Source organism: Lepeophtheirus salmonis, chromosome 5 (assembly GCF_016086655.4).
Source record: "Lepeophtheirus salmonis chromosome 5, UVic_Lsal_1.4, whole genome shotgun sequence".
NCBI classification, from domain to species: domain Eukaryota; kingdom Metazoa; phylum Arthropoda; class Copepoda; order Siphonostomatoida; family Caligidae; genus Lepeophtheirus; species Lepeophtheirus salmonis.
Window position 1 is genome coordinate 36,790,203 of NC_052135.2, and position 22,202 is coordinate 36,812,404.

A 22,202-nucleotide genomic window follows, 5' to 3' on the forward strand; every position below is an offset into this window, starting at 1 on the left:
ATAGAATGTTATTACAAAAGATTTTATAAATGAGGTTGCGTGAAGTATATACGCATGTAAATCATGTTTCTTGTATGGTGCAATAAGCTATTGCATACATAAATTGGTTTATCAAAGAGACCTCTATGGAAATAAAACACCTTTTTATGACTTTATATAATATATTGTATGAAAACATAGAGGGCGCTCGTAGATCATCCTTCAACAGCTCCATTTCTGGCTAACAAAATAAATAATAAATTTAAAATAACCAAAACAGAGGGACACGTGAAGATTCATTATAATTTATATTACGATAATTTATATGAAAATTATGTCTCCTTCACATCCGCAGGATAGTTCAGGGATGTTTCAGTCCCTTCTGATTGATAATGTAGAAGAACTGATTGGGAATTACGAGCATCATTCGTTAGAAGGTTTATTTCAAGGGACACTAAAAGGCTTCAAACTAGGATCAACGTATTCAGAGTCATTGAAAAATTTGACGGAATTCGCATCAAAGCTTGAAAGTCCTGAGGAGTAAGGGTTTTTACCTTATTGATTTTGTGATATCATTCCTTCCTTATTTTTGTTTTCTTAATAGGAAATGGAACTTTTTACTTGGAGGAGTCGCAAGTCTCCGTTTGTTCACCGCATGCAACTGGGCGGGTTATACACTGAAGGATGAAAATTTAGCCAATATGAGCCACATCACTCCTTGCATCAATGAAATTCTGGACACAGAAGGGGAAGGTCTTTACCCAGTGATTCGTCATCCAGAGCTCTTAACTCTAGCTCGTCTTCTTTTAATGGATGGGTCTTCAGTGATTGAAGAGGATGCTTGGGTAATTAGAAGTCCTTTTAGTTTAAAACTCTTTTAAATAAAGTTTAATTAGTTCTTAGATTTTTGGAAACTAAGGTGTGTTTCAGTACATCAGGAATGTTTACTTGAAACCTCTGAGCGTCTTCGCACTGCCGGCGATGAATTTATCTCTAAAATAAAGAAAAATGTTTCTCACATTGAGAATTTGACGATTCGAGCCTTGTTTTATTTAGAAGCTACTTGCTTTTATTCCAAATATCGTGAATTGGTCAAGATGCAAGAACATTTTAAAATTGCTACTGATATAATTGGTATTGAGATTGAAGCGTTAGGAGCATTAGGAAAAAGAACAAAATTTCAACAAAATGATTTAGCACAATATACTTTGGATATTAAAAGAAAGGATTCAGCTCGTAATGGACTCTATAATGATGTGGATGAAAAGGTTTCAGGTATGAAATAGCATAGTAAACGTGTGTTTATGTATTAATTTCTTAATTCCTAGATTTGCCCAGAGATATTAAACTTGACGATGAGCTTAGATTAAACAAAATCAAATTTAAGGAAGAGAGGGAGGATTTAAACCTCACAAAAATTGAAAGAGCAGCCTTGATAACAGCCTTTGGTGTCGTACTTATGTCTCAGCCTAAGGATTCTTTGACTCTTGAAGAAACTATTCCTTATATCAATGCCATTCTTTTTAATAATGACACCTGGTCCTTACAAATGTCTGCTTTGTTTCATCGTTCTTTATTGGAATCCAATGAATCTCGAACTGTTGAAAGAGCTATGATGCAATTATCAACCTTGAGTGAGAGCCTTCCTACTAAAGACGAAAGAGACGCATATAATCGTTTAAATATGGTATTTGTGTCCCAATCCTTACCATTTTGGAAGCTAGAGGGCTCCTTGGTTAGATTGTATCTTGTACTAGGATCAACCAAATCGGCACTTGATCTTGCGTTAAGATTGGAGCTGTGGGAAGATGTCATTAATTGTTATCATTTACTTCAATTGAGACATAAAGCTGCTGAGGTCATACAATCACAACTGTCAATCAAAGAGACCCCCTTACTTTGGTGTATGATGGGTGATGCTACAGATGATTTAAGTTGTTATGAAAAAGCTCTGGAAATGAAGGATGGAAAATTTTCTAGAGCGCTTCGATCACTTGGGTATCATTATTATTTCCAAAAAGATTACAAATCCAGCATTGATTATATGAAAAAAATCCCTTGATTTGAATGGCTGTCAACAGCATTTACGACTCAGACTTGGATTTGCTGCTACTGAGTGTGAAGAATGGGAACTCGCTGCATCTGTGTATCGTAGTTATTGCATTTTTGAAACAGATAACTTTGAAGCTTGGAATAATTTAGCCAATGCCTACATCAAGATGGGTCAAAAATCTAGAGCTTGGAAAGTCTTACAGGAAGCTGTGAAATGTGACTATGAAAATTGGAAGGTAATTATTAACTAACATTTTTCTTTAGACATTTATATAATAATAATTTTCTGCTATGATAGATTTGGGAAAACATTATGACTGTAAGTACGGACTGTGCACACTTTGAGGAAGTGATAAAAGCTTACAATAGAATATTAGATCTGAAAGAAGGGAAGTTTGTTGATACAGAGGTACTAGAAATTTTAGTAAAAGCTATCGTGAACGACATCCCGGACAGTTATAATCGTCCAACGGCAAAAAACTTTCGTAAACCCGCGCTAAAGCTATTTGGTCGTTTATCAAGCACTGTTTTGGATAACAGTGACGTATGGAAACTGTATTCTTATTTAGCGGCAAGTGATATAGATATTTCCGAAGAAGACAGAGATTACAAAGCGGCATCTTTATTGCATAAAGCTTTCCCTGCAGCTTTTAAGCAATCCAAATGGGAAATGGATATTAAAAATGTCAAATCTCTTTTATGTTTAGGTCATGAACTTGTTCAAGGTGTGATGTTATTTGATTCATAACTATTCTGATTCCAATACATAAAAATTGCTATCATTATTTTTTAGGAGCCATAAAATCTTCGCATTCATCAGCCAATCAACTACAGACGAGACAACTTATGTCATCCATACGAATGACATTGAGAGGCCTTCTGGCGAAAATTGAGGTAAGTAATGTAATTATACCCAAGGTTATTATATTACCTACTAACTTTTATGATATCTAAATATTAGCAATGAGCGGGTTAGCGTTATTTAGAGCCCACGGGTCCCTCATATTTTGACATGCAACGTTTTATCTAATTTGACGAAAACAAATTGAAGATTGAAGTTGTAAAAGTAAAATTAACACTTAATATTTTTTTCTCTCGTAAAATATTCAGTCAGCCTCTGAAGAATAAGTATCGATTTATCTTTTTTTTTAAATAAAATGAATTAATATTTAATTATTTTTTCCTCTACATTCGTAATAAATACAATGTATTTAATTGAAATTTAGTTGTTCATTTACGAAATTGCCCATAAATCTTAGAGCTTCTATTTTTTTAGTATGACGAACGTTTTTAAATAGAATTTTCTATCCCTCTAAATTTATTTAGCAATTTGTCATGTGAATTACAGAATCCGTCACCCTCAACCGATACGTTCTTTGTTAGTCTCTCCCCCCTCTCGAAAAAAAGATACACACATCAAATTTACGATTACTTTTTCTATGTGCAAAATTCTTAATGTCATAGAATCGTGAGAAAGAATGGATTTGCCTGCTTGAGACTTGAGAGTCCTAGAATGTGGACACTTAAGCTGAGTAATAAATATGAAAAATTAAGGTGCAGAATGTGAAATGAACAACGAGTTGATATTTGTTGGAACTGCAGGTTGACTAGCGAATAATATGCACATCACTGCTACATATATATAATATTTTGTTTTTATTGGTGTAATTATTGTATTTTACATGGTTGTCTTTATTTTTTTCAGAAAATTCATTTGGATATAACAAGAAATGAGGTGATTGCGGAATTGAAGAATGAATTTGCAGTTGTGAAATTGGATATTGAAGAGACATTAACGAACAGAATAAATAGTCTGAAATAATAATGCAGAATGCTTTACTAATTGTGTTTGATTGATTTGTTAGTTCCCCCTGATGTATTAAAACAGCGCTAATGAGCATTATCACGTGGATGGGGACTCGAGTGCGAGATTCAAGTCCATTTCAATGTCGTCGTCATCATCTTCTTCATGTGAGTCAGAGTCTCCGTTGTCATCGTGATCATTATCGTTGTCGTCGTCATCATCTTCTTCCTCCTCCTCTTCGTCATCCAGAGGCTCTTGGCTGTTGGTTTTCCCGATGGGAGTCATTTCCCCATAACGCTCTGATATCCCTTTGATCCATTGCGCTCTTTCGTTCTCGAGGCGGGAGAGTTCTGCCTCTTCATCCTTTGGAGCATCCACTCTATGCCATAAAGGATCCGTTAGTCGGGGGAGTAAAGAGGGGAAAAAGGGCTTGTAGGAATAATAAGACATTTCTTCCGTGAGTTCACAAATTTAAATTTTCCCAATCCAACTCTTGTGGCAATAATATATAAATTAGAATTTACTTTTGTTTTTAAAAGGGTGGGTGTTTATAGCTTTGTTGCGTCTTATGACGTCATTGGAACATTTTGATGTAAATGAATTTATTTAATTCAATATTTCCTAGCTATATAGCTGTAGCTAGGTCGAATAAAGGATCAGCTAGAGAATGAGCATTTTCACGGATTTCATAAATAGCATCATTGAAGAGACGTCTTTTTTGTGACTTAAATTGATATTTTTATTACATAATGGACAATCTCCATCAAATGGCTTTATGAATAAAAAAAAGACTTAAAACCTGCTTTGAATACTGATTGATGCCAATTATAAGTACTCAAATAAATCAAAGTACTGAAAATCCCTAAAGTGGTTAGAGTTTGCAAAAAAAGTTTTATCGATTAGGGACAAGAAAAGTAGGATAGTTTAAGAAAAATATCTTATTCCTTCCGTTACAATCATTAATTTATAACTAGAAGACGGAAATAGGATTGTATAACGATGTTATAACATATTTTTAATACATTTTAGGTTGATATATTATATAATAAGATAAGTGCAATAGACCGATAACATTTTTATACACAGTAAGTTTTATGATTTTTATTTGTTGTTACCAGTTTATGATTCAAAAAATTTCAAATTCTATTTTTTTCCTTTTAGACTTGTTTTATGTAATAGTCTAATAGATAATGGTAAAAAAGCGTGTTAGGAGGATTTGTCTTGAACATTACAGAGGGAATATTACTTCTTCTTAGTTATATATTTGTTATTTGAATTTTTACCCCTGTATTCCAGCTTTGAGAAATTAGAAACAAATAAGGTTAACAAGCTAGACAATCACAATTCTTCAAACCTAATTATAATACGTAGGTTTCAAAATTAGGAAATGATACAGAATAATTTATTGCTTCCAGTAAAATTATATTCAACTCTCAATGTACAGGAGAAAGATAGAATAAAAAATAGTTGTTAATTTATGAAAGTTTCCTTGAAGCCCTTGAAATTGTATTTAATACATTTAGGAACTTCTTTCGGTCAGATATGATCCATTTGCTGTTTACATAAAATCTCCAGACATATACCCTTTGTCGATAAAATTATCCTATGAGTCAGATCATAGCTATAGCAAGTACTTTTACAATTCTATATGAATTAATTGAAATGTTGACTAGGAAGTGCTTAGAAGATCTCTAGGATTTATTGAGCAATAGACTAATTATCATCTTTGAAGACTGATCCTTGCATTCCGTACGAAAGAGTATTAAATGTTTTTTTCAGGCATTAATAACTGTAACCATCTTAAGTTAAATTAATTAAGATCTAGTTTATATTGAAAAAAATTAATTAAACTATTAAAAACCTTAGCAGAGAGTATCCGCTTAATTAATACTTACATTTTGAGCAATTCTTCCTGTAGTCTTCTTTACCCTACATAATCTGAATGAAAAATTTCCTAAAACACCTGATTTAATACTTAAGTTATGATAAAAAAAGATTGGCATGAATAGGGTGATATGAAACACCGTTCCCTTACCAAATGAAACTTTTGGTAATGTTTTCTGAATGCACATAATATAATTTAATAGAACCCACATAAATAGAATTATCTACCTAAAAAAAGCTTATAGTTTTTAAAAATCGTGAGTTTGTTAACGTTTTAATAACTTTATTTAGTCGACTAATTACAATTGATTTACTAAAATAACAAATACAGAAGGGAAATATAATCAATTCACTAATGATATATATACATAACAATGATTTCATAAAAAAAAATGATTTGAAACAATTATAAATATAATTACTGGATTTGAGTACTGTAACTCAACAAAATATCTAACTTAAAACATCATTAATAAAAAATTCTTTCGGTGATGTATCTGCAATCCATCTAAAAATATCAAAAAATAAAAACCAAATTATATCTCTTATAATAATAAATATAATAATTATTATATAACTACTGATCCCCAGTTTTGGTCTTTGGTTTAGTCGGACGCCCTTCTTTTCACTTGAAGGAACTTAGTGAGACGGCTGGAAAGATCGAGGTGCCATATGATATTGTCCGACACAAGTTTATAAATTCTTGTCCATCAGAAATATCTCCGGCTATAACATCTTGAAACTATGTTTTTCTTTTATCCGTTAGGATCCAAAATCCTCACAGTAATAGGAAGATAGTTAATTGCCACATAGAATAAAAAAAATACGCATAAGATATAAACATACTAAATGGCCGCACATGTGATGGTAGAAGCGAGCACAGCAAAAGTTATGATCGTGAATATGATAAATATCATATCAGAATACTTCCTTAACTTATTAGTTATCACAAATACATGTAGAGTTTCATGAAAAAGGTATCCATCTTGATCTATAACTCTAATACAATCCTTGATATAATTGCGTAACTAGGCGGCATTTTGTAGACCCAATGTATTATTAATTATACCATACATTTTCCCATTTTTCTAATATTTCATTATTTTTTTTTGCATTTCACAAATCTCGGTAATTGATCTACTCTGTAATTATTTAATTGTCAATAATTGCAATACAGTACCATCATAGCTTGTACATCGTGAATTTTTATTCTTTAAACGTTTATATATCTAAAAAGCTATTCGATATTTTCGATGCTATATACTTTTGGTGAGCTTCACTCACATACGAGATGTGATTACAACTTGTTATATTTGCATGTTCTAATTGTACATCCTTAATTTCTTTCAATATTTACTGGTTTTAATCACATACACACGTTCTTCCTTCAATACCTTTTATTTAGTCTTCTTTTATCCTTTAAGCAATAAATTGTACATCCTATCAGTGTTTGGAATTATAGAATAGGTTAGGTAAGGCTGGGGTTTCTTATTTAATCAACGGTGGCAGACAGCCGAAGAATATAAATCATGAACAACTCTTCATAATATTAAATTATTTACTTATTAGACCTATTTTATTATTGTTAAATCAATTATTAATTTACAGATTTAAATAGTTGTAGATATTTTCAATTATTTATATAATAAAGATATGTGTATTTATTAATTATTTAATTTATTGTTAGTTATCACAAATACATTACTGAAACAAATCTTGTAACACCTTCACAGATGAAGCGAACTAACAAGGAGAGTGGTGTAGCATTACGAAGAAAGAGAAAAACGAAAGAAGAACAAGAAAGGCAGAATGAAGGAGCCATACTTAAATTTCTCAGCCCAGTTCATGCAGACGAAACTAATAATACTGCAGAAGTTCGTTGAAATGATATTGTTGAAGTTCATGGAGAAGATCATGATGATGTTGGTGAAGTGCGTCTTGAAATGAAGATTGAATATGATCATGATGTTGATGAAGCTGATCCACCACAAATTACTGAAGAACAAAACTCTAATATTAATTTGAAAGATATTGGGATGTGGCCTGCAATGTTTAATTACAATATTCGGGAAATGCTTAAACAACAAGGATCGAAGGCTGTGAAAAATATTGATTGTGAATTCAAAGAAGTTGTACGTCCAGGATAAATATCAAAAATGAAAGGGGGAACTAGAAGCCTTTCAAGAAAATGGTTTTTTTCGAACTTTACCAAACAGGGGAAAAAAATTTGAGAACCTTGATGATATACTCTCCATCGAAAGAAGCCTTTTTTTGTTTTTGTTGTAAGCTATTTTAAAATGAAAACTCCCAAGTTTTGTTCTGTTGATAGTTTCAAATCTTGGTGAAAATTGAACCCCAAGATACGAGAAAATGAATCTTGTCTTGTTCACTTAGTGGAAAGAGCTAGAAATTCGCCTTTTTAAAGGCAAGACAATGGATAACAAACATCCAACACCTTATTAAAAATACAACAGATAAATTGAAGCAAATTCTTAGTAGATTATTGGACATAATTATGTTTCTTACTAAGCAAAATCTAGCTTTACGAGGCTATAGAGAACATATTCGAGTTGGGTAGGAAAATTAAAATAAAGGAAATTTTCTGGAGCTTGTTCAACTGATCAACTGATGGGAAAATACGACACAGTGCTGCGTAAACATTTGGTTGAAGTAAGAGAGTCTAGATATGCAACTTACTATCTCTCACCACTAATACGAAATGAATTTGTGAACCTCCTGGGAGATCAAGTGAGAAATCGATGAAGTGAAAAAGAGTCAATACTACTGAATTTTTTTCGATAGTACTGCAGACATTACTCATATAGGCCAAATGAGTCAGGTGTCACGTTATGTTAAGATAATTGACAATGAAGTAAAAGTAGAATATTATTTTCTTTGTTTTATTGAGATGAAAGGCAAAAATGTTGAACAAATAATATCAATGATTCTTAGACAATTAGAGATGGACGATATTAACATTCGGGAATGTCGTGGAAAAGCATTTGATAACGCAGCAGTAGTGGCAGGTCATCGATCTGGTGTTTAAACACGCATCAGGGAAGTTAAGCCAAATGTTGTATTTATGTCATGCAACAATCATTCTTTTGAATTTAGCAGCTGTGCATGCAGCTTTAGTGGTTGCAAATTCAATTACATTTTTTTGGGACATTGGACCGTTTATTTTCATTCTTCTAAGCCTCAACTTATCGGTGGTATATCTTGATTGAGATAACTGGTGTAACTATCAAAGGGGCATGTGAAATGAGATGGAGTAGTCGATCAGATCCAGTGAAAGTTATTCACACCAAATTCACGGAAGTCATCACTGCACTTGAACGTTTGATGGAAGATGTAGAAAACGCAACTACGAGGTCTGATGCAGGTTTAATTCTTCAAGTGATGCTGTCATTTTCTTTCTTGATATTCCTTGGTCTTTGGGAGAGATATACTTCGTGAAATTAATAACACTCAAAAGTTCCTCCAAACGAAAGGACTGGACCTACAATAATGTGGCTTTGAATGCTTCTCTACTTCAAAATCGATACCAAATAGTGGAAGATGCGTTGTCGTATTCAACATAAATTTACTCTGATATGATAATCAGCACAGAGCGTCGAATAAAAATGGGATGCGAAGAAAGTGTCGATAACGCTGAACTAAGAAGAGAAATGTTGTCATTGATAGATCGACTAGTCAGAGAAATATCCTCTAGATTCTAAAGCCTCCAGAATATTGCAAAGAAATATATCTTTCTCACACCGTCCAAATTGTTAGATAATCAGTATAATTGTAATTTAGATGGTCTTGATCAGAATATTCAGAGGTAAGACTTTCTCATTGAGAGGGCAAGACAAATTAATTTGAGTGAAATAAAGAGTTGCTACGTTTTTTTTTCTTGCTTGGCATACCTATATACCTGTTTTATTCAGTTTTCGGCTTTACAAATTTTATTAGAATTTGAAGGGGTGCAAAATTAACATCCGCCCGGGCGTTACATTGGCTAGTTACGTCACTGCCTTGATGTAAGTACAAGTAGGGATTTCATGAAGAGCATGACATTTTGATGAAGTAATGTACTGCATATGAATGCTAATGATTCTTTGCAACAGAAAGTAGAAGTAGCATTCCGTGATTCCTTCCCAATGCTTTGAAACCTGCTTATAATAATTGAGGTTTGAAAAATTGTCTAGGTTGTTAACCTTTTTGTTTCTAATTTATCAAAGCTGGAATACAACGGTAAAATTCAAATAACAAATATATAACTAGGATGAAATAGTATTCCTTCTATTATTATCTAAGGCAAAAATGTCTCAGGAGTTACCATTCATCATTCAAGAGTTTTATTGTCCGAATATAGTATAAATTGAAATAAAATTCCACACGATAATAATGTCTTGCAATAATATTACCACACAATCATTTTGTCTGCTACCTTTTTACTGCAATAATTTTACAGTGAACCTAAAAATTAAGACTAAGTACCTTCATATTGCGCAGTAATAAAGATTGAAGGTGCTAATGTTGGATTAAAATGGATTTACGTCGCAAATGTATACATATTTTTTGGACACTTAAGAATATAATAGATAAATAAATTTTTTAAAATTTAGAAGAATTTTTACTTGATCCAATACACATATTTGTGATTATGAAGTCTATCTTGAGATGACTTACTTTCCAGCGAATGGTACGATTAAACAAAGCAACAGGTTTTTAAAAAAATTAAGCTGGTTGAAAGAATAAGAATTTATCTACATTAAATATAAGTGACGTAAAATTTATTTCCCCAATTTAAGTAATTAACATTCAGCATTTCCACGGGGACCCCCAAAACACTTCTAGACTTCCGAACATGCCTCCTGTAAGATTTTCCCTCTTTGTAAATGGGTATTTTGTAGCATACCTAAATAGTTCAATACACTATAAGTGACAAGGCATTCCATTTCCTTTCGTTGTTAACTTTGGTATGCTTTTGTTTATGTTTTTTTTTAAATATAAAAAAGGATAATTATACTCATTATTTTGCCAAAAATTTAATAGGGTTAATTTAATACAATAATAAATAACATTATAATATCTACAAGTAGACCAAACAAAACAACAGCATTAAACTTATCAAGATATGAATATTTATTATATGTCTGCTTAACTAAAAACAAACGGCAACGTAAAAATCCTCTTCACCTCTGTATTTTTCTTTTTAAAGATCAATTTTAAGTTTTAAAAATGTTTAAACGCTTTAGGATCAGGGACCACTGAAATGAATTGTGAATTATCTCCATTTTATCTTCAGTGTTAAAGTGTATTTATGTACATAACATATTTGTTTAATTATAAAATGGGGTTAAATTAAAAATATACATTCCATATCATAGAAATTATAATTGTTTAATGTTTAAACTTTCTCTAATAAGAAATTTAATTATTTTTTGCAATGGGTATGAACAGCTTTTAAAGTTTCATTTAGTTTCATTTTATTGTATTTACTTTGTAAATATGGGAATATTATATTTAACTTCATTCAAAATAAGCACACCATCGTTCCATATTCATTCCAGTGTTCCCTGACTAAAAACTATTAGTTTACTAATATCCTTGTTTTCGGATAGCAGGACTAGATAGTGTTTTGGATGTAGCATCGAGCGTGCTAGTTATATTACACTAGAAAAGAAAAGTTAGTATATATGTATATAGCAACGGTATGTAAAAATGAATGAAATTTTGCAGGTGTTTAGGTCAACTCATATTCTATAATATAAAACATAAGTTGATCACTCATTTTTAACAATGCATCTGCAGCTAAAGCTCATATTAAAAATAGAAGTACATCATATAAAACAAATAACTAACGTAATTTTAGATTAGATTTACCAACTAAGGTCAGCCAGGTCACTCTTTTGAGGCCAAGGTACTTTCTGAGTCATCAAATCATATTATTGTTTTTCTTCTCAAGCTGTTATTATTAATCTTTTATTCTTAGGAGATAATATGAATCTGAGTACCGAGTTACTACGTGTGAGTGTGCTCTTGAAAAACGGAGAGTAACATTCAGGATTTTGTATATTATTAGAGCAAAGTTTATATGTTCATTGACGCATATGATAATATGTAGAAAAATAAAAGGGTTTCCTTTCCATCCTTGAAGAGGGAAAATTGATGTAAAAAAATATTATATTTATCGAATACGAATACATATAAATATTTTAACCACTAAATTCACTTCAAGTTGTAACGACTATTTAAACAAAGAAAATAATGATAGTTACAATTACTGAAATGCTGCAATTGCTAGAGGAATAGGAAGCTTAAATCTGAAAGGATATGCCAAATCAGATTGAAAAATCAAATTTGACCATTCAGATTTATGATTAACAGCGGCCCCTCCCTCATCCATTTGGAAATATTCATTTATTAATTATCGTTCATATATATTAATGCAGACAAGTTTGTCGTATGTCTATTGGTCTGAGGAGGACTTTTGAGCTTAATTAATTGCGTAATTTCAAGCAATGTCTCCAAACTCCTGCTTGTCTATAAAATAAAACAAAGATTACTTTTCAAACGAACTGGAATTAAGTGTACACATTGCACGAAATTCACCGATTTTCTGGTGCCTGTGGGAAGACATAAATTCTACATTTCAAAGAGAAAGTAAGTCAGTCTTGGAAGATTTACATGTTATAATCAGCATAAAAAAGAAAAACAGAGAATCCCAAGTAATAAATTAAAATACATTAGAATCGGAATCGCAAATTAAACATTATTTTTGCATTGCCAATTCCAGAAAAATACACAATTCTCCGATACCGATTAATCGTCCCATCCTTACTAATAATAGTTACATACTTTATATATTAACCATTATTTTTTATCAGAGGTGGGGAAAAGTCGTCCTTATAAAGTAAGTCTCAAGTCTTTGCTCACAAGTCCAAGCCCTTGAATATTTTCAATGGGTCCAGTTCGAGCCTTCTGATTTCATTCGAGTTCATTTCAAGACTATAGTTATTATATAGTCTCGAGTGTTGAGATTTTCTAGAGTTATAAGAAGTTAAAATACATCATAAAATCAAATTACTTTAAAATTGATCATGTATAAGCACCTTTTTTACTCTAGGACATGAATGCCAATAGGTAGAATTAAACAAGTCTAATAGAAATACAAAGTTATGCCATCACGTCATCGGGCTTGCCAAATTTTTCAATTTGATGTGCCGTACCGACTGCTGGGTAAGACAGACATAACTGACATCATAGAGTATAACAGCGGTACTCTAACAGTAACAGTAAATGAAGGCAATATATAGCTACTCTTGGTAACAGTTATACTCTTTGACGTCACGATTAAAAATGCTATTTAGAGTATTTGGTATATATATCCGAGGTGGATACCCACTAATTTTTTGTTACTTCACTAAACATACCCTATGTATTTTGTTGTCAGCTGTCGATTCCCTTTTCTCCCTTGATACTTCATGGCTATTTCATAATTTATCCCTTTTTCATAAATGCACAAAGTAATCAGTTATTCTATAGTTATGCTCCGTTTCCAAAAGAACAGGAATACAATTTCTTGTTGATCCCTCGTCGTTTATATAATATATATATTGACCATTTTATTAATTATATTTATATTTTTTCATAGAAATAATATAATAACTACTCTTGTAATAGAGTATTTATTACCAAGCAATATTATAATACAGTATCTAATAAACTACTTCGTATATTTTAATATATGTGATTCATTTTAAAAATAGTCAAGAAATAATAAGACTGGGTGATAGTCGGTGATAGTATAACTTTTCAGAGATAAATGGCAGTTGTTATGATTGACATATTTGGCTGACTACCAAATGATCCTTAGTTCGATTTCTTTTGGGATAAAAGGTTTTGTGATACAATAAGGGTAACGACGTGTCAACGGTCTGTCAACACAAATTAATATACAATAGATGCTGAATGATTAGCGGCAGGCTGTCTTGGGCGGACGAGCTCTCTTTCTGGCAGAAGGTTTCAGGCTATGGGACCAGTTCTTCCTCACTCAGTCTCGAGTAATGGCTATAATAAGTCGACTTGAGGGAGGCAATAACGTTAAACATTTTTCTTCAGTTTATGGTTTATGGATATGTCTTCTTAACCAGTTTATCTCGAAGTAAGTAAGAAACCAAGCTTCGGCATTTAAGTAAGAATCAAAGTTACGTGATGGCAATATACTATTCATTTATTTTCTTGTTCTATTAGAGAAGTCCAGGTCAGCTTAGGTATATAGTATATGGGGTTTTGTAACAGCACAAGGAGAAGGCGGGAGCGAAACATATGTTATTACTGAATTAAGACCATTGTTAATATCAACTGCTTGTTATATGATTTTGGGGGGAGATAATGAATGAATGAACTGCTATAAAGAGGAGAACCTTCAACATTTAAAATAGCATTAGTGCAGGGAAAATATTGTAATTATATTCAAATTCATATATATTTATATCATTATGCATTTTAAAATCAATTTACAGCAAAGAAAGGCGAGAATTCTTCTTTAAGAGGGAGATGTTAACACTCACAAGACTTATTAAATAATGAGCAAATTGAAGAAAGAATACAAACATCAATCACCATTTTTTCTTTTCTAATTGATATACTAAGTTTTTTCTTTAGACGGATCTCTAGTTTATTGTATCACGCAACCTTTCATCAAAAAAACTTGAAAAAAGCCCAAAATCATCTAGTAGTTAGCCAAATAAGTCAATCATACCAACCACTATTTATATCTTATATACTCGCAGACTATCATTGTCATATTATTTCTTCACGATTTTTAAAATAAATTACATTTTATTCGATACAGTATTATAATATTGCTTTCTAATGTTTGATTAAAAGAGTAGTTATGACTAGTTATTATATTATTTCTATGAAGAAATAGCTAAAAAAAAATCATAGAAATCATTAAAATAGCCAATACATATATTATAATAACGACGAGGGATCGGCAAGAAATTGTATTTCTTGTTCTTTTGGAAACAGAGCATAATTATAGAATAACTTATTACTTTGTGTATTTACGACAAAGAATAAATTATGAGATAGCCATGACGTATCAAGGGAGAAGAGGGAATCGACAGCTGACAACAAAATGGATAGGGTATTTTTGTGTCAGCGAGGTAACTTTCTAGTATTATATGGCTTAAGATATCTTTCTTCCAAATGAGCCAGGAAAAGGGATATTTTATGTAAACTAATTTTTAATATGGACATCACATCACTAACTCAGAGTTGAAAAAAATTAAAGTTATGCATTAGTGTTCCTACAATTTTGCTATTTCACTAATCGTTAATTTATCAACTCGCTATACAATTGGGATATACTTCTTAGAAAATATTAAAACTATTTTGAATAATTTGTTGAAAAATTGTATTAAATCCAATAAAGTCTCGAATCTTAATTTTTGAGTCCAGGCCGAGTCTTAGGTTTCGTGTCCAAGTCAAGTATCGAATCTTAATTTTTGAGTCCAGGCCGAGTCTTAGGTTTTGTGTTCAAGTCAAGTATCGAATCTTTGATTCCGAGATCAAGTCAAGACGCAAATCTTGAGTCAGGTATATCCACCTATGTCTTTCATGATATGTATTTTTAATAAAATAATATTTACTTTGTATATATTTACTTCATAGAAAAAGTGGAAACTATTAAGAGGTATAGTTTGTCAAAAAATGGTCTGAAATCTAATAAAGTATTCATTCTTGACTTTCGAGTCCAAGTTAAGTCTCGAGTCTATAATTGTGAAAAATCTATCATTCCTTACAAAACATAAGCTGCATTCTTGTTACTTGTTAAAAAGTTCAAGCAAATTGCATTCTGAAAAGGATATCTTTAGAAAAGGAAAATTATAGTGTTCGTCTTCCATAAATGAAACGCTCAGAGAATAATTTAAATTAACCAATGCTAGTATCTATTGACTTTAATATCATTAACGTCAGTAAATATTGTTTCCACGTTAACTACTTCGATATGCTATTCAAATGAGATATAAAAAAAATATTATTGGGATGACTAATCCGTTGCAAATACATTAACTAAGCACTTTATCGAGGAATCATTATTGGAAAGATATGCAAGAATAACTAAATAACGAATTAAAGCTATAATTGCATACTTTTTACGTTTTTATAGATGAACCAAGTAGGTGATTGAAACCTATTTCTTTCATTAGTCCAAGTGAGTAGAGGCACTTTTATATTAACTCAAACAGGGATAATAAATAGTATTTATAAAAAAATGTAGAAAGTTTATAAAATTATTTTCGGATTGCTTTCGTTAATAGCTTTCTCATTCTAAGGATTAGAGCGCGAAATTATACAATGTCAAGGGTCGGAATTTCAAAAAATGTAAGAGACATTCATTAGTCTCCTTAAAATCTCTTATTTGCCCTATATCCCTCCCTGTGTTACATTGATAGAAGGAAAGTTGGGCGGCGATCTTTTAAAAATTCCAACTTGAAAGTTAGAAAAAAAAAATAATATTGTCCTGAAATATTAATTGAAGCTGTGGCCTAAGATTTGATTGATTCTTTTCACTTCACCAAATAAAAGGATTTTTTGGGGTAAGCTACTGTTGTATGTATGTTAATGTTAGTAGTGTGCCAGTGTTTTTCAAGTCAACATAAGTACTAAATAATAACAAGGTTTCTATCTCACTTAAATATGACCTTGATACCTCTAAATTACTTTAAAAGACTCGTCACAAATCATCCGTTAATTTTTATAAGATTTAATTTAGTCATCTATAAACAAATATCGATCCTTTTTCGTAATTAAATTTTTTATGATATCCATATGAATGCGAATAAGTGACTTTCTTGAATTTATTTTAAGAGCCGTTTAGTATTCTATAGAAAAGTATAAATAAAACGTCTTAAATAAAGTTTTGCCAAAAATGAATCAACATTTGAAATTTGATCTGCGCCACTGTTTTTTCATATTTAAATTCAAATTAACTATGACATTACCTTTAGGAACATCATTTCTTAAAAATGAAGGCCATTACTCAGCCATTAAACGTCAAAGAATGGAATGAGGTCCTTGATAAAATGATGAGATATCATGCAAATATCTCTGAAGAAATCAAAGTTCTTGTTCAAACCATTCGCAAGGAAATGCAACCCGACCTTATTCCTATTGCTGAAGACAAGGCCAACTATGGTAAAATCATAAAACAGGCCATTCGTTCCATGTGGGCTCTCGAATATGAGATTGATGACTTGCAAGGAGACTTTGCAAAGAACATCGGCAGTATTGATATTCAAAATCTTACTGATGACTTTGTTGAGGACGTTATGCTTCAATCGAAACCTCTTCAAGCTATCCTCTTCGAAATCCGAACCAGACAAAAGGTAAAAATTATCCAATCGAAAAACATTTCAAAAAAAGGAAGTCAAGATTTATTTTCAAGATATTTATAAATATATTTAGATATAATAAGGATTTTCTTTTTGATTTAAAATTATTTCACTCTACTGGAATGATTGATTAAGTATCCTCATTAAAATATACTATCGACTTCTCAAGGTTAAAGTAGTTAAATAATAAATTAATTCTTTGATGAGATTAAATTCTTATGATAATGTGAATTGAAAACATGAATTGGTTCTTGATTAATGAGTGATATTACCTCAATAATTCCTTCACTCTTGTTTCAGACTATCATGGACGATGTAAAAACAAAGTACAGCGATAAATTCAAGGATCTGGAGCCCCTTACAATTAAACGCCCATCAAAACCAATGAAGAAACCAGAGGGAGAAAAGAAAGAAGAAACTAAACCAGCTGAAAGTGAAAAACCTAAAGAAGAGGCTAAAGTGCCAGAGGAAGTTCTAGCTGAACAACCCCCCGTCGTAGAGCAAACTCCTGAAGTTGCCGCTACGGCTTAGTATTCATCAATTCGAAATGTAAAAAGAATTGCCTTATACTACTCAGGGATCGTTCTGAATATTTTAATACAATTATGCATAACTTTTATGTACAAATGTGATTAATAGGTGACAATGTCCATTCAACTTTCAACATTTTTCAAACTTTTGGCTAGAATGATATAACTTTCCAACATATCTTTTGACTTATTTGATTTTTAACTTTCCTAAAAATATATAAAAAACACTGGTCCTATATAACATCAATTCTTTACAACTCGAATCGGATCAATGTCTTTTTTGACTCTTTCTCTACTTCTTCTTCATGCTCCAAAACATCAAATATTAAATCAATTTGTTCGTTTAGCAATATCTTACTCGCCTCAGATATAAATTGGGAGTTCCAAATACATAGCACTTCTTTCTAAAAGAAAATATGAAGCATCTCTCTAAGTAAAGACATTCAAAGCCATACATACTTTCACGAGGGATTTCACATGTGGAGAGGATTTATTTCTTCTATTTAAGATTCTTCTAATATTTGATTCGACGTTTCCGCATGGGTTTGGTAGAGTAATCTGCAGTAGGAATTCAGCATCGTAGCTTGCTTCTTCTACAACTCTTCCTATTGTTTCTATCAAAATCGACGTATCTATGTAGCCCAGAGGGGAAGTGATTCCATAAATCTAAAAAGTACGAAAAATTTGTTTAACTATTGATAAATGTGGTGAGTCAATATAAAAGCAATCTAGAACAAATGGCAAGAAAATGTCCAATTTATCTTTCTACTTTATAAACAGGGCTGGGATATTAAATCCAGAAAATTTAAGGATAATGTATATAACATTTCCCAAAATTAATTAAGCAATTCACCAATCATTTGCTGTTACATGTAAGGGTCCATAGTGAAGTCAATCACTCAAACCAAGCATCTCCAGCTTCAGACACTGCCTCTAACCTGGTCCTGAACATGGGCTTGATGAGAAACTCCTTGTCCACGTTGGCCCCTGTCTCGAGAATGGAAGGCTGCAAGGATTCAACGTTCTTATGTTTTCTCGTTTATTTGACTCTCTTTCCAATACACGTGGACATAGTAGTCTAAGGGGTTCAGATCCGCCGTGCTAGGAGGCCACATTTCCTATGCCAAAACATAAAAGTTTCAAAAATGTTGATTTTTCCGGAATAAATCCGGTTCTAATTATCCAATTTGATAAACTGCACCAACTTAAAATGCTAGGACGAACCCCGGATCTGTTAACATTAATTCAAACCCATCATTATCTATGGAGTTATTTGCCTCCATTGCCAATAATGGCCGCATGGCGTTCGTATTCGGAGGATATCTCAAATATTTTACTTATATTCTAGTACAATTTTGTAAGCAAAATCGGATGCACACACTTTCATAATTCTATAGGTTTCAGGGTTGCCAAGATATTGAGGCTACACTTGCTCCGGATTTAAAATCCTGAGGTTCTACATACCTATATGTACATACAAAATTTTCATAAGTATACTTCGGTCAATGATGGACTTTGTATTCAAATTTCTTGGATTATTTGAGCTACTTAAGAATGTTTACTATATTTTAGAACAATCATTTAATTAATGAGTCTTAGTTTGGCTCCGATGTGGTCTTTCAAATAAAATCAATTAATTTCTAATTATTAATTGTAATGATGATTTTTTGCTACTTTAAGTGCAGTTTGCGAATCTGGCAAAGGATTAATCATAATAATTGACAGAAATGAATGATAGTTGGTTCAGGAATACAAATGTAATCCAGACTCAGTTTTGAGAAAAATCGTTCTAGCTAGCTTTTGAATTGACGGGCCACAGATTTAATCTTAAAGGTAAATACCTGTAGAATGAAACCAATAATGTAGCCAATAGATCCTATAAGGGCACCGAAATTGTTTATTTCAATCTGTTGTTCCATACTCATAATATTGGAATTTACATGAGTACTTATAAGTTCTTCTAATAAATTGGCAGATTGGCTTGAAGTTATCACTTTTATTATGGGGTAGGTAGGTACATACAAAAAAAAAAAAAAAAAAGAATAGAAAAAAGAAAAAAATATCAAAAGATGTTGAACGTAACATAATACAAAATATGATCTTACTTTTTTTCCTTATAAATGGTTACAAATTTTCTATAAGTACTCCTTTTCGTAAACAGATAACTATTAAAGGATTTTCCATAGTTCATTTCATTTAAATACTCATACGGATGTTCACACAATAAATAGAAAGTGACTGCTAAACAAATAACTTTTATTGGTGTTAATCAACTTATAAAAGGTTCCATGACACTTTAAAAAAAAAACAAAAAAAACATACGACTGAAAAAGAAACTATTCATAAAAAAATACACAAAAATGTTATAAATGTGGTTGGTAAACTTCCAATTTTATAAAAATGAGATACAGAAGTATAGCAGAATTCAATTTAATTGCAACATGATTCCAATAAGTTTTTTCTTTGTTTTTCCCCTTATTGTTTCTATTCTTTATATATATATGTATTAGGACTGGAACGGTTCACTTAACTCATGGTACTCAGTTAAGTACAGTATAATAGTAAAATGTTGGGATTTTTTTTTTTCAAATTGAATTAATGTAGTTTTTCCGATAGTTTATTTTTAATAATTTCTTTTCTTTTTCAAATGCGTTGTTTTGTGGAATTTCTTCTAAAAAATTGAGAATTGACGTTTGATGAAAAAAGAAAAAAAATAACTAAAAAAGTAAAAAAAACAGATATTTCAGTTAAACATCAATTTTTATGTGTTCAATTTATATACAAACGAATTTTCAAATAAATTTCTACGAACTTTATTTAATCAACAAATCCAATATTCTATTGTAAATCCATTTTTTTTTGCATCTGAAAGAAACGAAACTGCAATTTTCACCAATTTCTTTTTTTTTGCCCCTAACTTTTTTGATTTTTAATAAATTTAGAAAATGTTTTTATTTGTGTAATTGCTTTTTTGAGACGCCAGTCACTTTTTAATTTATAACTCGACCTCCTATCTAGTTTTCTTAAGCTCCAAATAACAACTTTTGTGTTTTGAGTATAGATTTATAGATATGACTCAAGGTTCAAAAGAGGCACCCATGCAACATTTCAGCTTCCTAGGTCCAACAGTGTCGGCACCCACACACACACAAACTCTATTATATACAGATTATTCACGAATTTATAATTTTTTTGCTAAAAGATGAGCTTGTCCAAGGTTAATAGAGATACTTGACTTCCACTACACTTTTAACATTGTCCTCATGAGTGGTTGCGTGTTTTGTCAAAATCTATTTTTCTTGTCTAGCAGTACGTACGATACATTAAATTGAAAATTCTAGCAATAGTGATGTCATAGACTATGAGTGGTTGCGTGTTTTGTCAAAATCTGCCTGTCTTCCCCAGCAGTCGGTACAATACATCAGATTGAAAATTCTAGAAAACCCGATTACGTGATGATCTAACCTTGTATTTCTATTAACCTTGAGCCTGTCTACATTTTCTGCTAATAAACAAGACCGAGTAGAATTCAAAATATCGCCATCTGTCAAAAAATATTTCGCTTGATACAAATCACCTATAGTTGAGAGGTTTCGACAAGGCTAACTTGGAAACTTTATTTAAATTATCCCTCCACCATACCACTGGGTTTTTGTCAACTGGGACGCATTTCATCAATTTTTATGACATTGCTTATGTTTTTATAAACAAAATAGATAAATTATTTCGTATATAAAAGAATACTTATGGATTAAAATCTTACCCCACTATCTAAATCTATTATTAAAAAAAATAATAATAATATCAATCAATAAAATCTAAACATTTCGGATGTGATTATATACGAAGGTAAAAACCTAACAAACTGTAAGGGTCATTCTGAACCGAGGTATAACTCCGTCACTAACGGCCCTAATTTATATTTATACTTCATTTACTAAAAAATAAAATGAATTTATTCCATTTTCTATTAAAAAAAAACAGTTGTAATATTTTTTCTCCCAAAGTAAATTGTTGGGATATGAGTATTGACTAAAATTTAGCGATAATATATATTTTTTAAAGTATATGTTGCTAAGATATGACAGGGCTTTATCTTGTTACCCCAAATATACTGGTGTCCGGTAAAATCAGGGGTCATTAAACTTTTTTTACTTCGGGTTTGATAATAACGAGAACAGGGCGCATAATCATTCTGTTTTGTAAATTGTAAGAGTGACAGATTTATTTTCAGAAAACTTTATCGTGAAAAAGTTTAAGTTTCTTAACAACAATTAATGGACTCCTTTTTCTCAGAATGTAACTTTCCAGAAAACATTAAATATTACTACATATGCTACATATTACGCAACTAGCTTTCTTGTCCTTTGTTTCCACAAAGAAATACTTTACTTCCTACTCCTCTTTGAAAACGCGACACTCGGTCTCCACTCTTCTTTTTTTAGTGGGCATAATGAAAGGTACAGAAAACAGGATCAAAAATGAAAGTTTGTGAAAGATTTTGAACTAAAGAAACGTGTTTCACCTCAAATGTTATATCTTGTAACACGATTTATTTTT

At 31.4% G+C, this 22,202-nt stretch overlaps 3 protein-coding genes and 3 long non-coding RNA genes across 7 annotated transcripts; 3 read left to right on the forward strand and 3 right to left on the reverse strand.

Annotated features, from left to right (window-relative positions):
• The first annotated feature begins 225 nt into the window (after window positions 1-225).
• LOC121117301 (tetratricopeptide repeat protein 27) lies at window positions 226-3,874 on the forward strand. Its single transcript, XM_040711683.2, is given in 8 exon segments — window positions 226-519; window positions 584-824; window positions 876-1,254; window positions 1,308-2,026; window positions 2,028-2,267; window positions 2,330-2,756; window positions 2,825-2,925; window positions 3,737-3,874. Coding segments are annotated over 8 exon segments (2,439 nt in total). The 5' UTR covers window positions 226-304; the 3' UTR covers window positions 3,854-3,874.
• On the reverse strand, window positions 3,671-4,399 carry LOC121117302 (anaphase-promoting complex subunit 15B). The gene has a single exon (XM_040711684.2). The coding sequence runs from the start codon at window positions 4,283-4,285 to the stop codon at window positions 3,935-3,937; it is 351 nt and encodes a 116-aa protein (XP_040567618.1). The 5' UTR covers window positions 4,286-4,399; the 3' UTR covers window positions 3,671-3,934.
• A 2,705-nt stretch (window positions 4,400-7,104) lies between these two features.
• LOC121117303 (uncharacterized) lies at window positions 7,105-9,630 on the forward strand. The gene is made up of 2 exons (XR_005864150.2): window positions 7,105-7,191; window positions 7,407-9,630. It is a non-coding gene; the product is annotated as an uncharacterized lncRNA (long non-coding RNA).
• On the reverse strand, window positions 8,606-15,964 carry LOC139905460 (uncharacterized). Its single transcript, XR_011780215.1, has 4 exons — window positions 15,871-15,964; window positions 15,382-15,572; window positions 11,570-11,857; window positions 8,606-11,380 (listed from the first exon to the last, which is right to left on the reverse strand). It is a non-coding gene; the product is annotated as an uncharacterized lncRNA (long non-coding RNA).
• Window positions 15,965-16,175: 211 nt separating this feature from the next.
• On the forward strand, window positions 16,176-17,878 carry LOC121117892 (uncharacterized). 2 transcript variants are annotated; one of them, XM_040712409.2, is made up of 3 exons: window positions 16,176-16,317; window positions 16,729-17,106; window positions 17,413-17,878. In XM_040712409.2, exons 2-3 carry the CDS (start codon window positions 16,747-16,749, stop codon window positions 17,641-17,643), a joined length of 591 nt encoding a protein of 196 aa, XP_040568343.1. In that variant the 5' UTR covers window positions 16,176-16,317; window positions 16,729-16,746; the 3' UTR covers window positions 17,644-17,878. The 2 variants fall into 2 exon arrangements, with proteins under 2 accessions (XP_040568343.1, XP_040568344.1); XM_040712410.1 differs by having other exon boundaries at window positions 16,307-16,398.
• LOC121117894 (uncharacterized) lies at window positions 17,693-19,831 on the reverse strand. Its single transcript, XR_011780214.1, has 4 exons — window positions 19,748-19,831; window positions 19,484-19,635; window positions 18,102-18,308; window positions 17,693-18,046 (listed from the first exon to the last, which is right to left on the reverse strand). It is a non-coding gene; the product is annotated as an uncharacterized lncRNA (long non-coding RNA).
• Window positions 19,832-22,202: the final 2,371 nt, after the last annotated feature.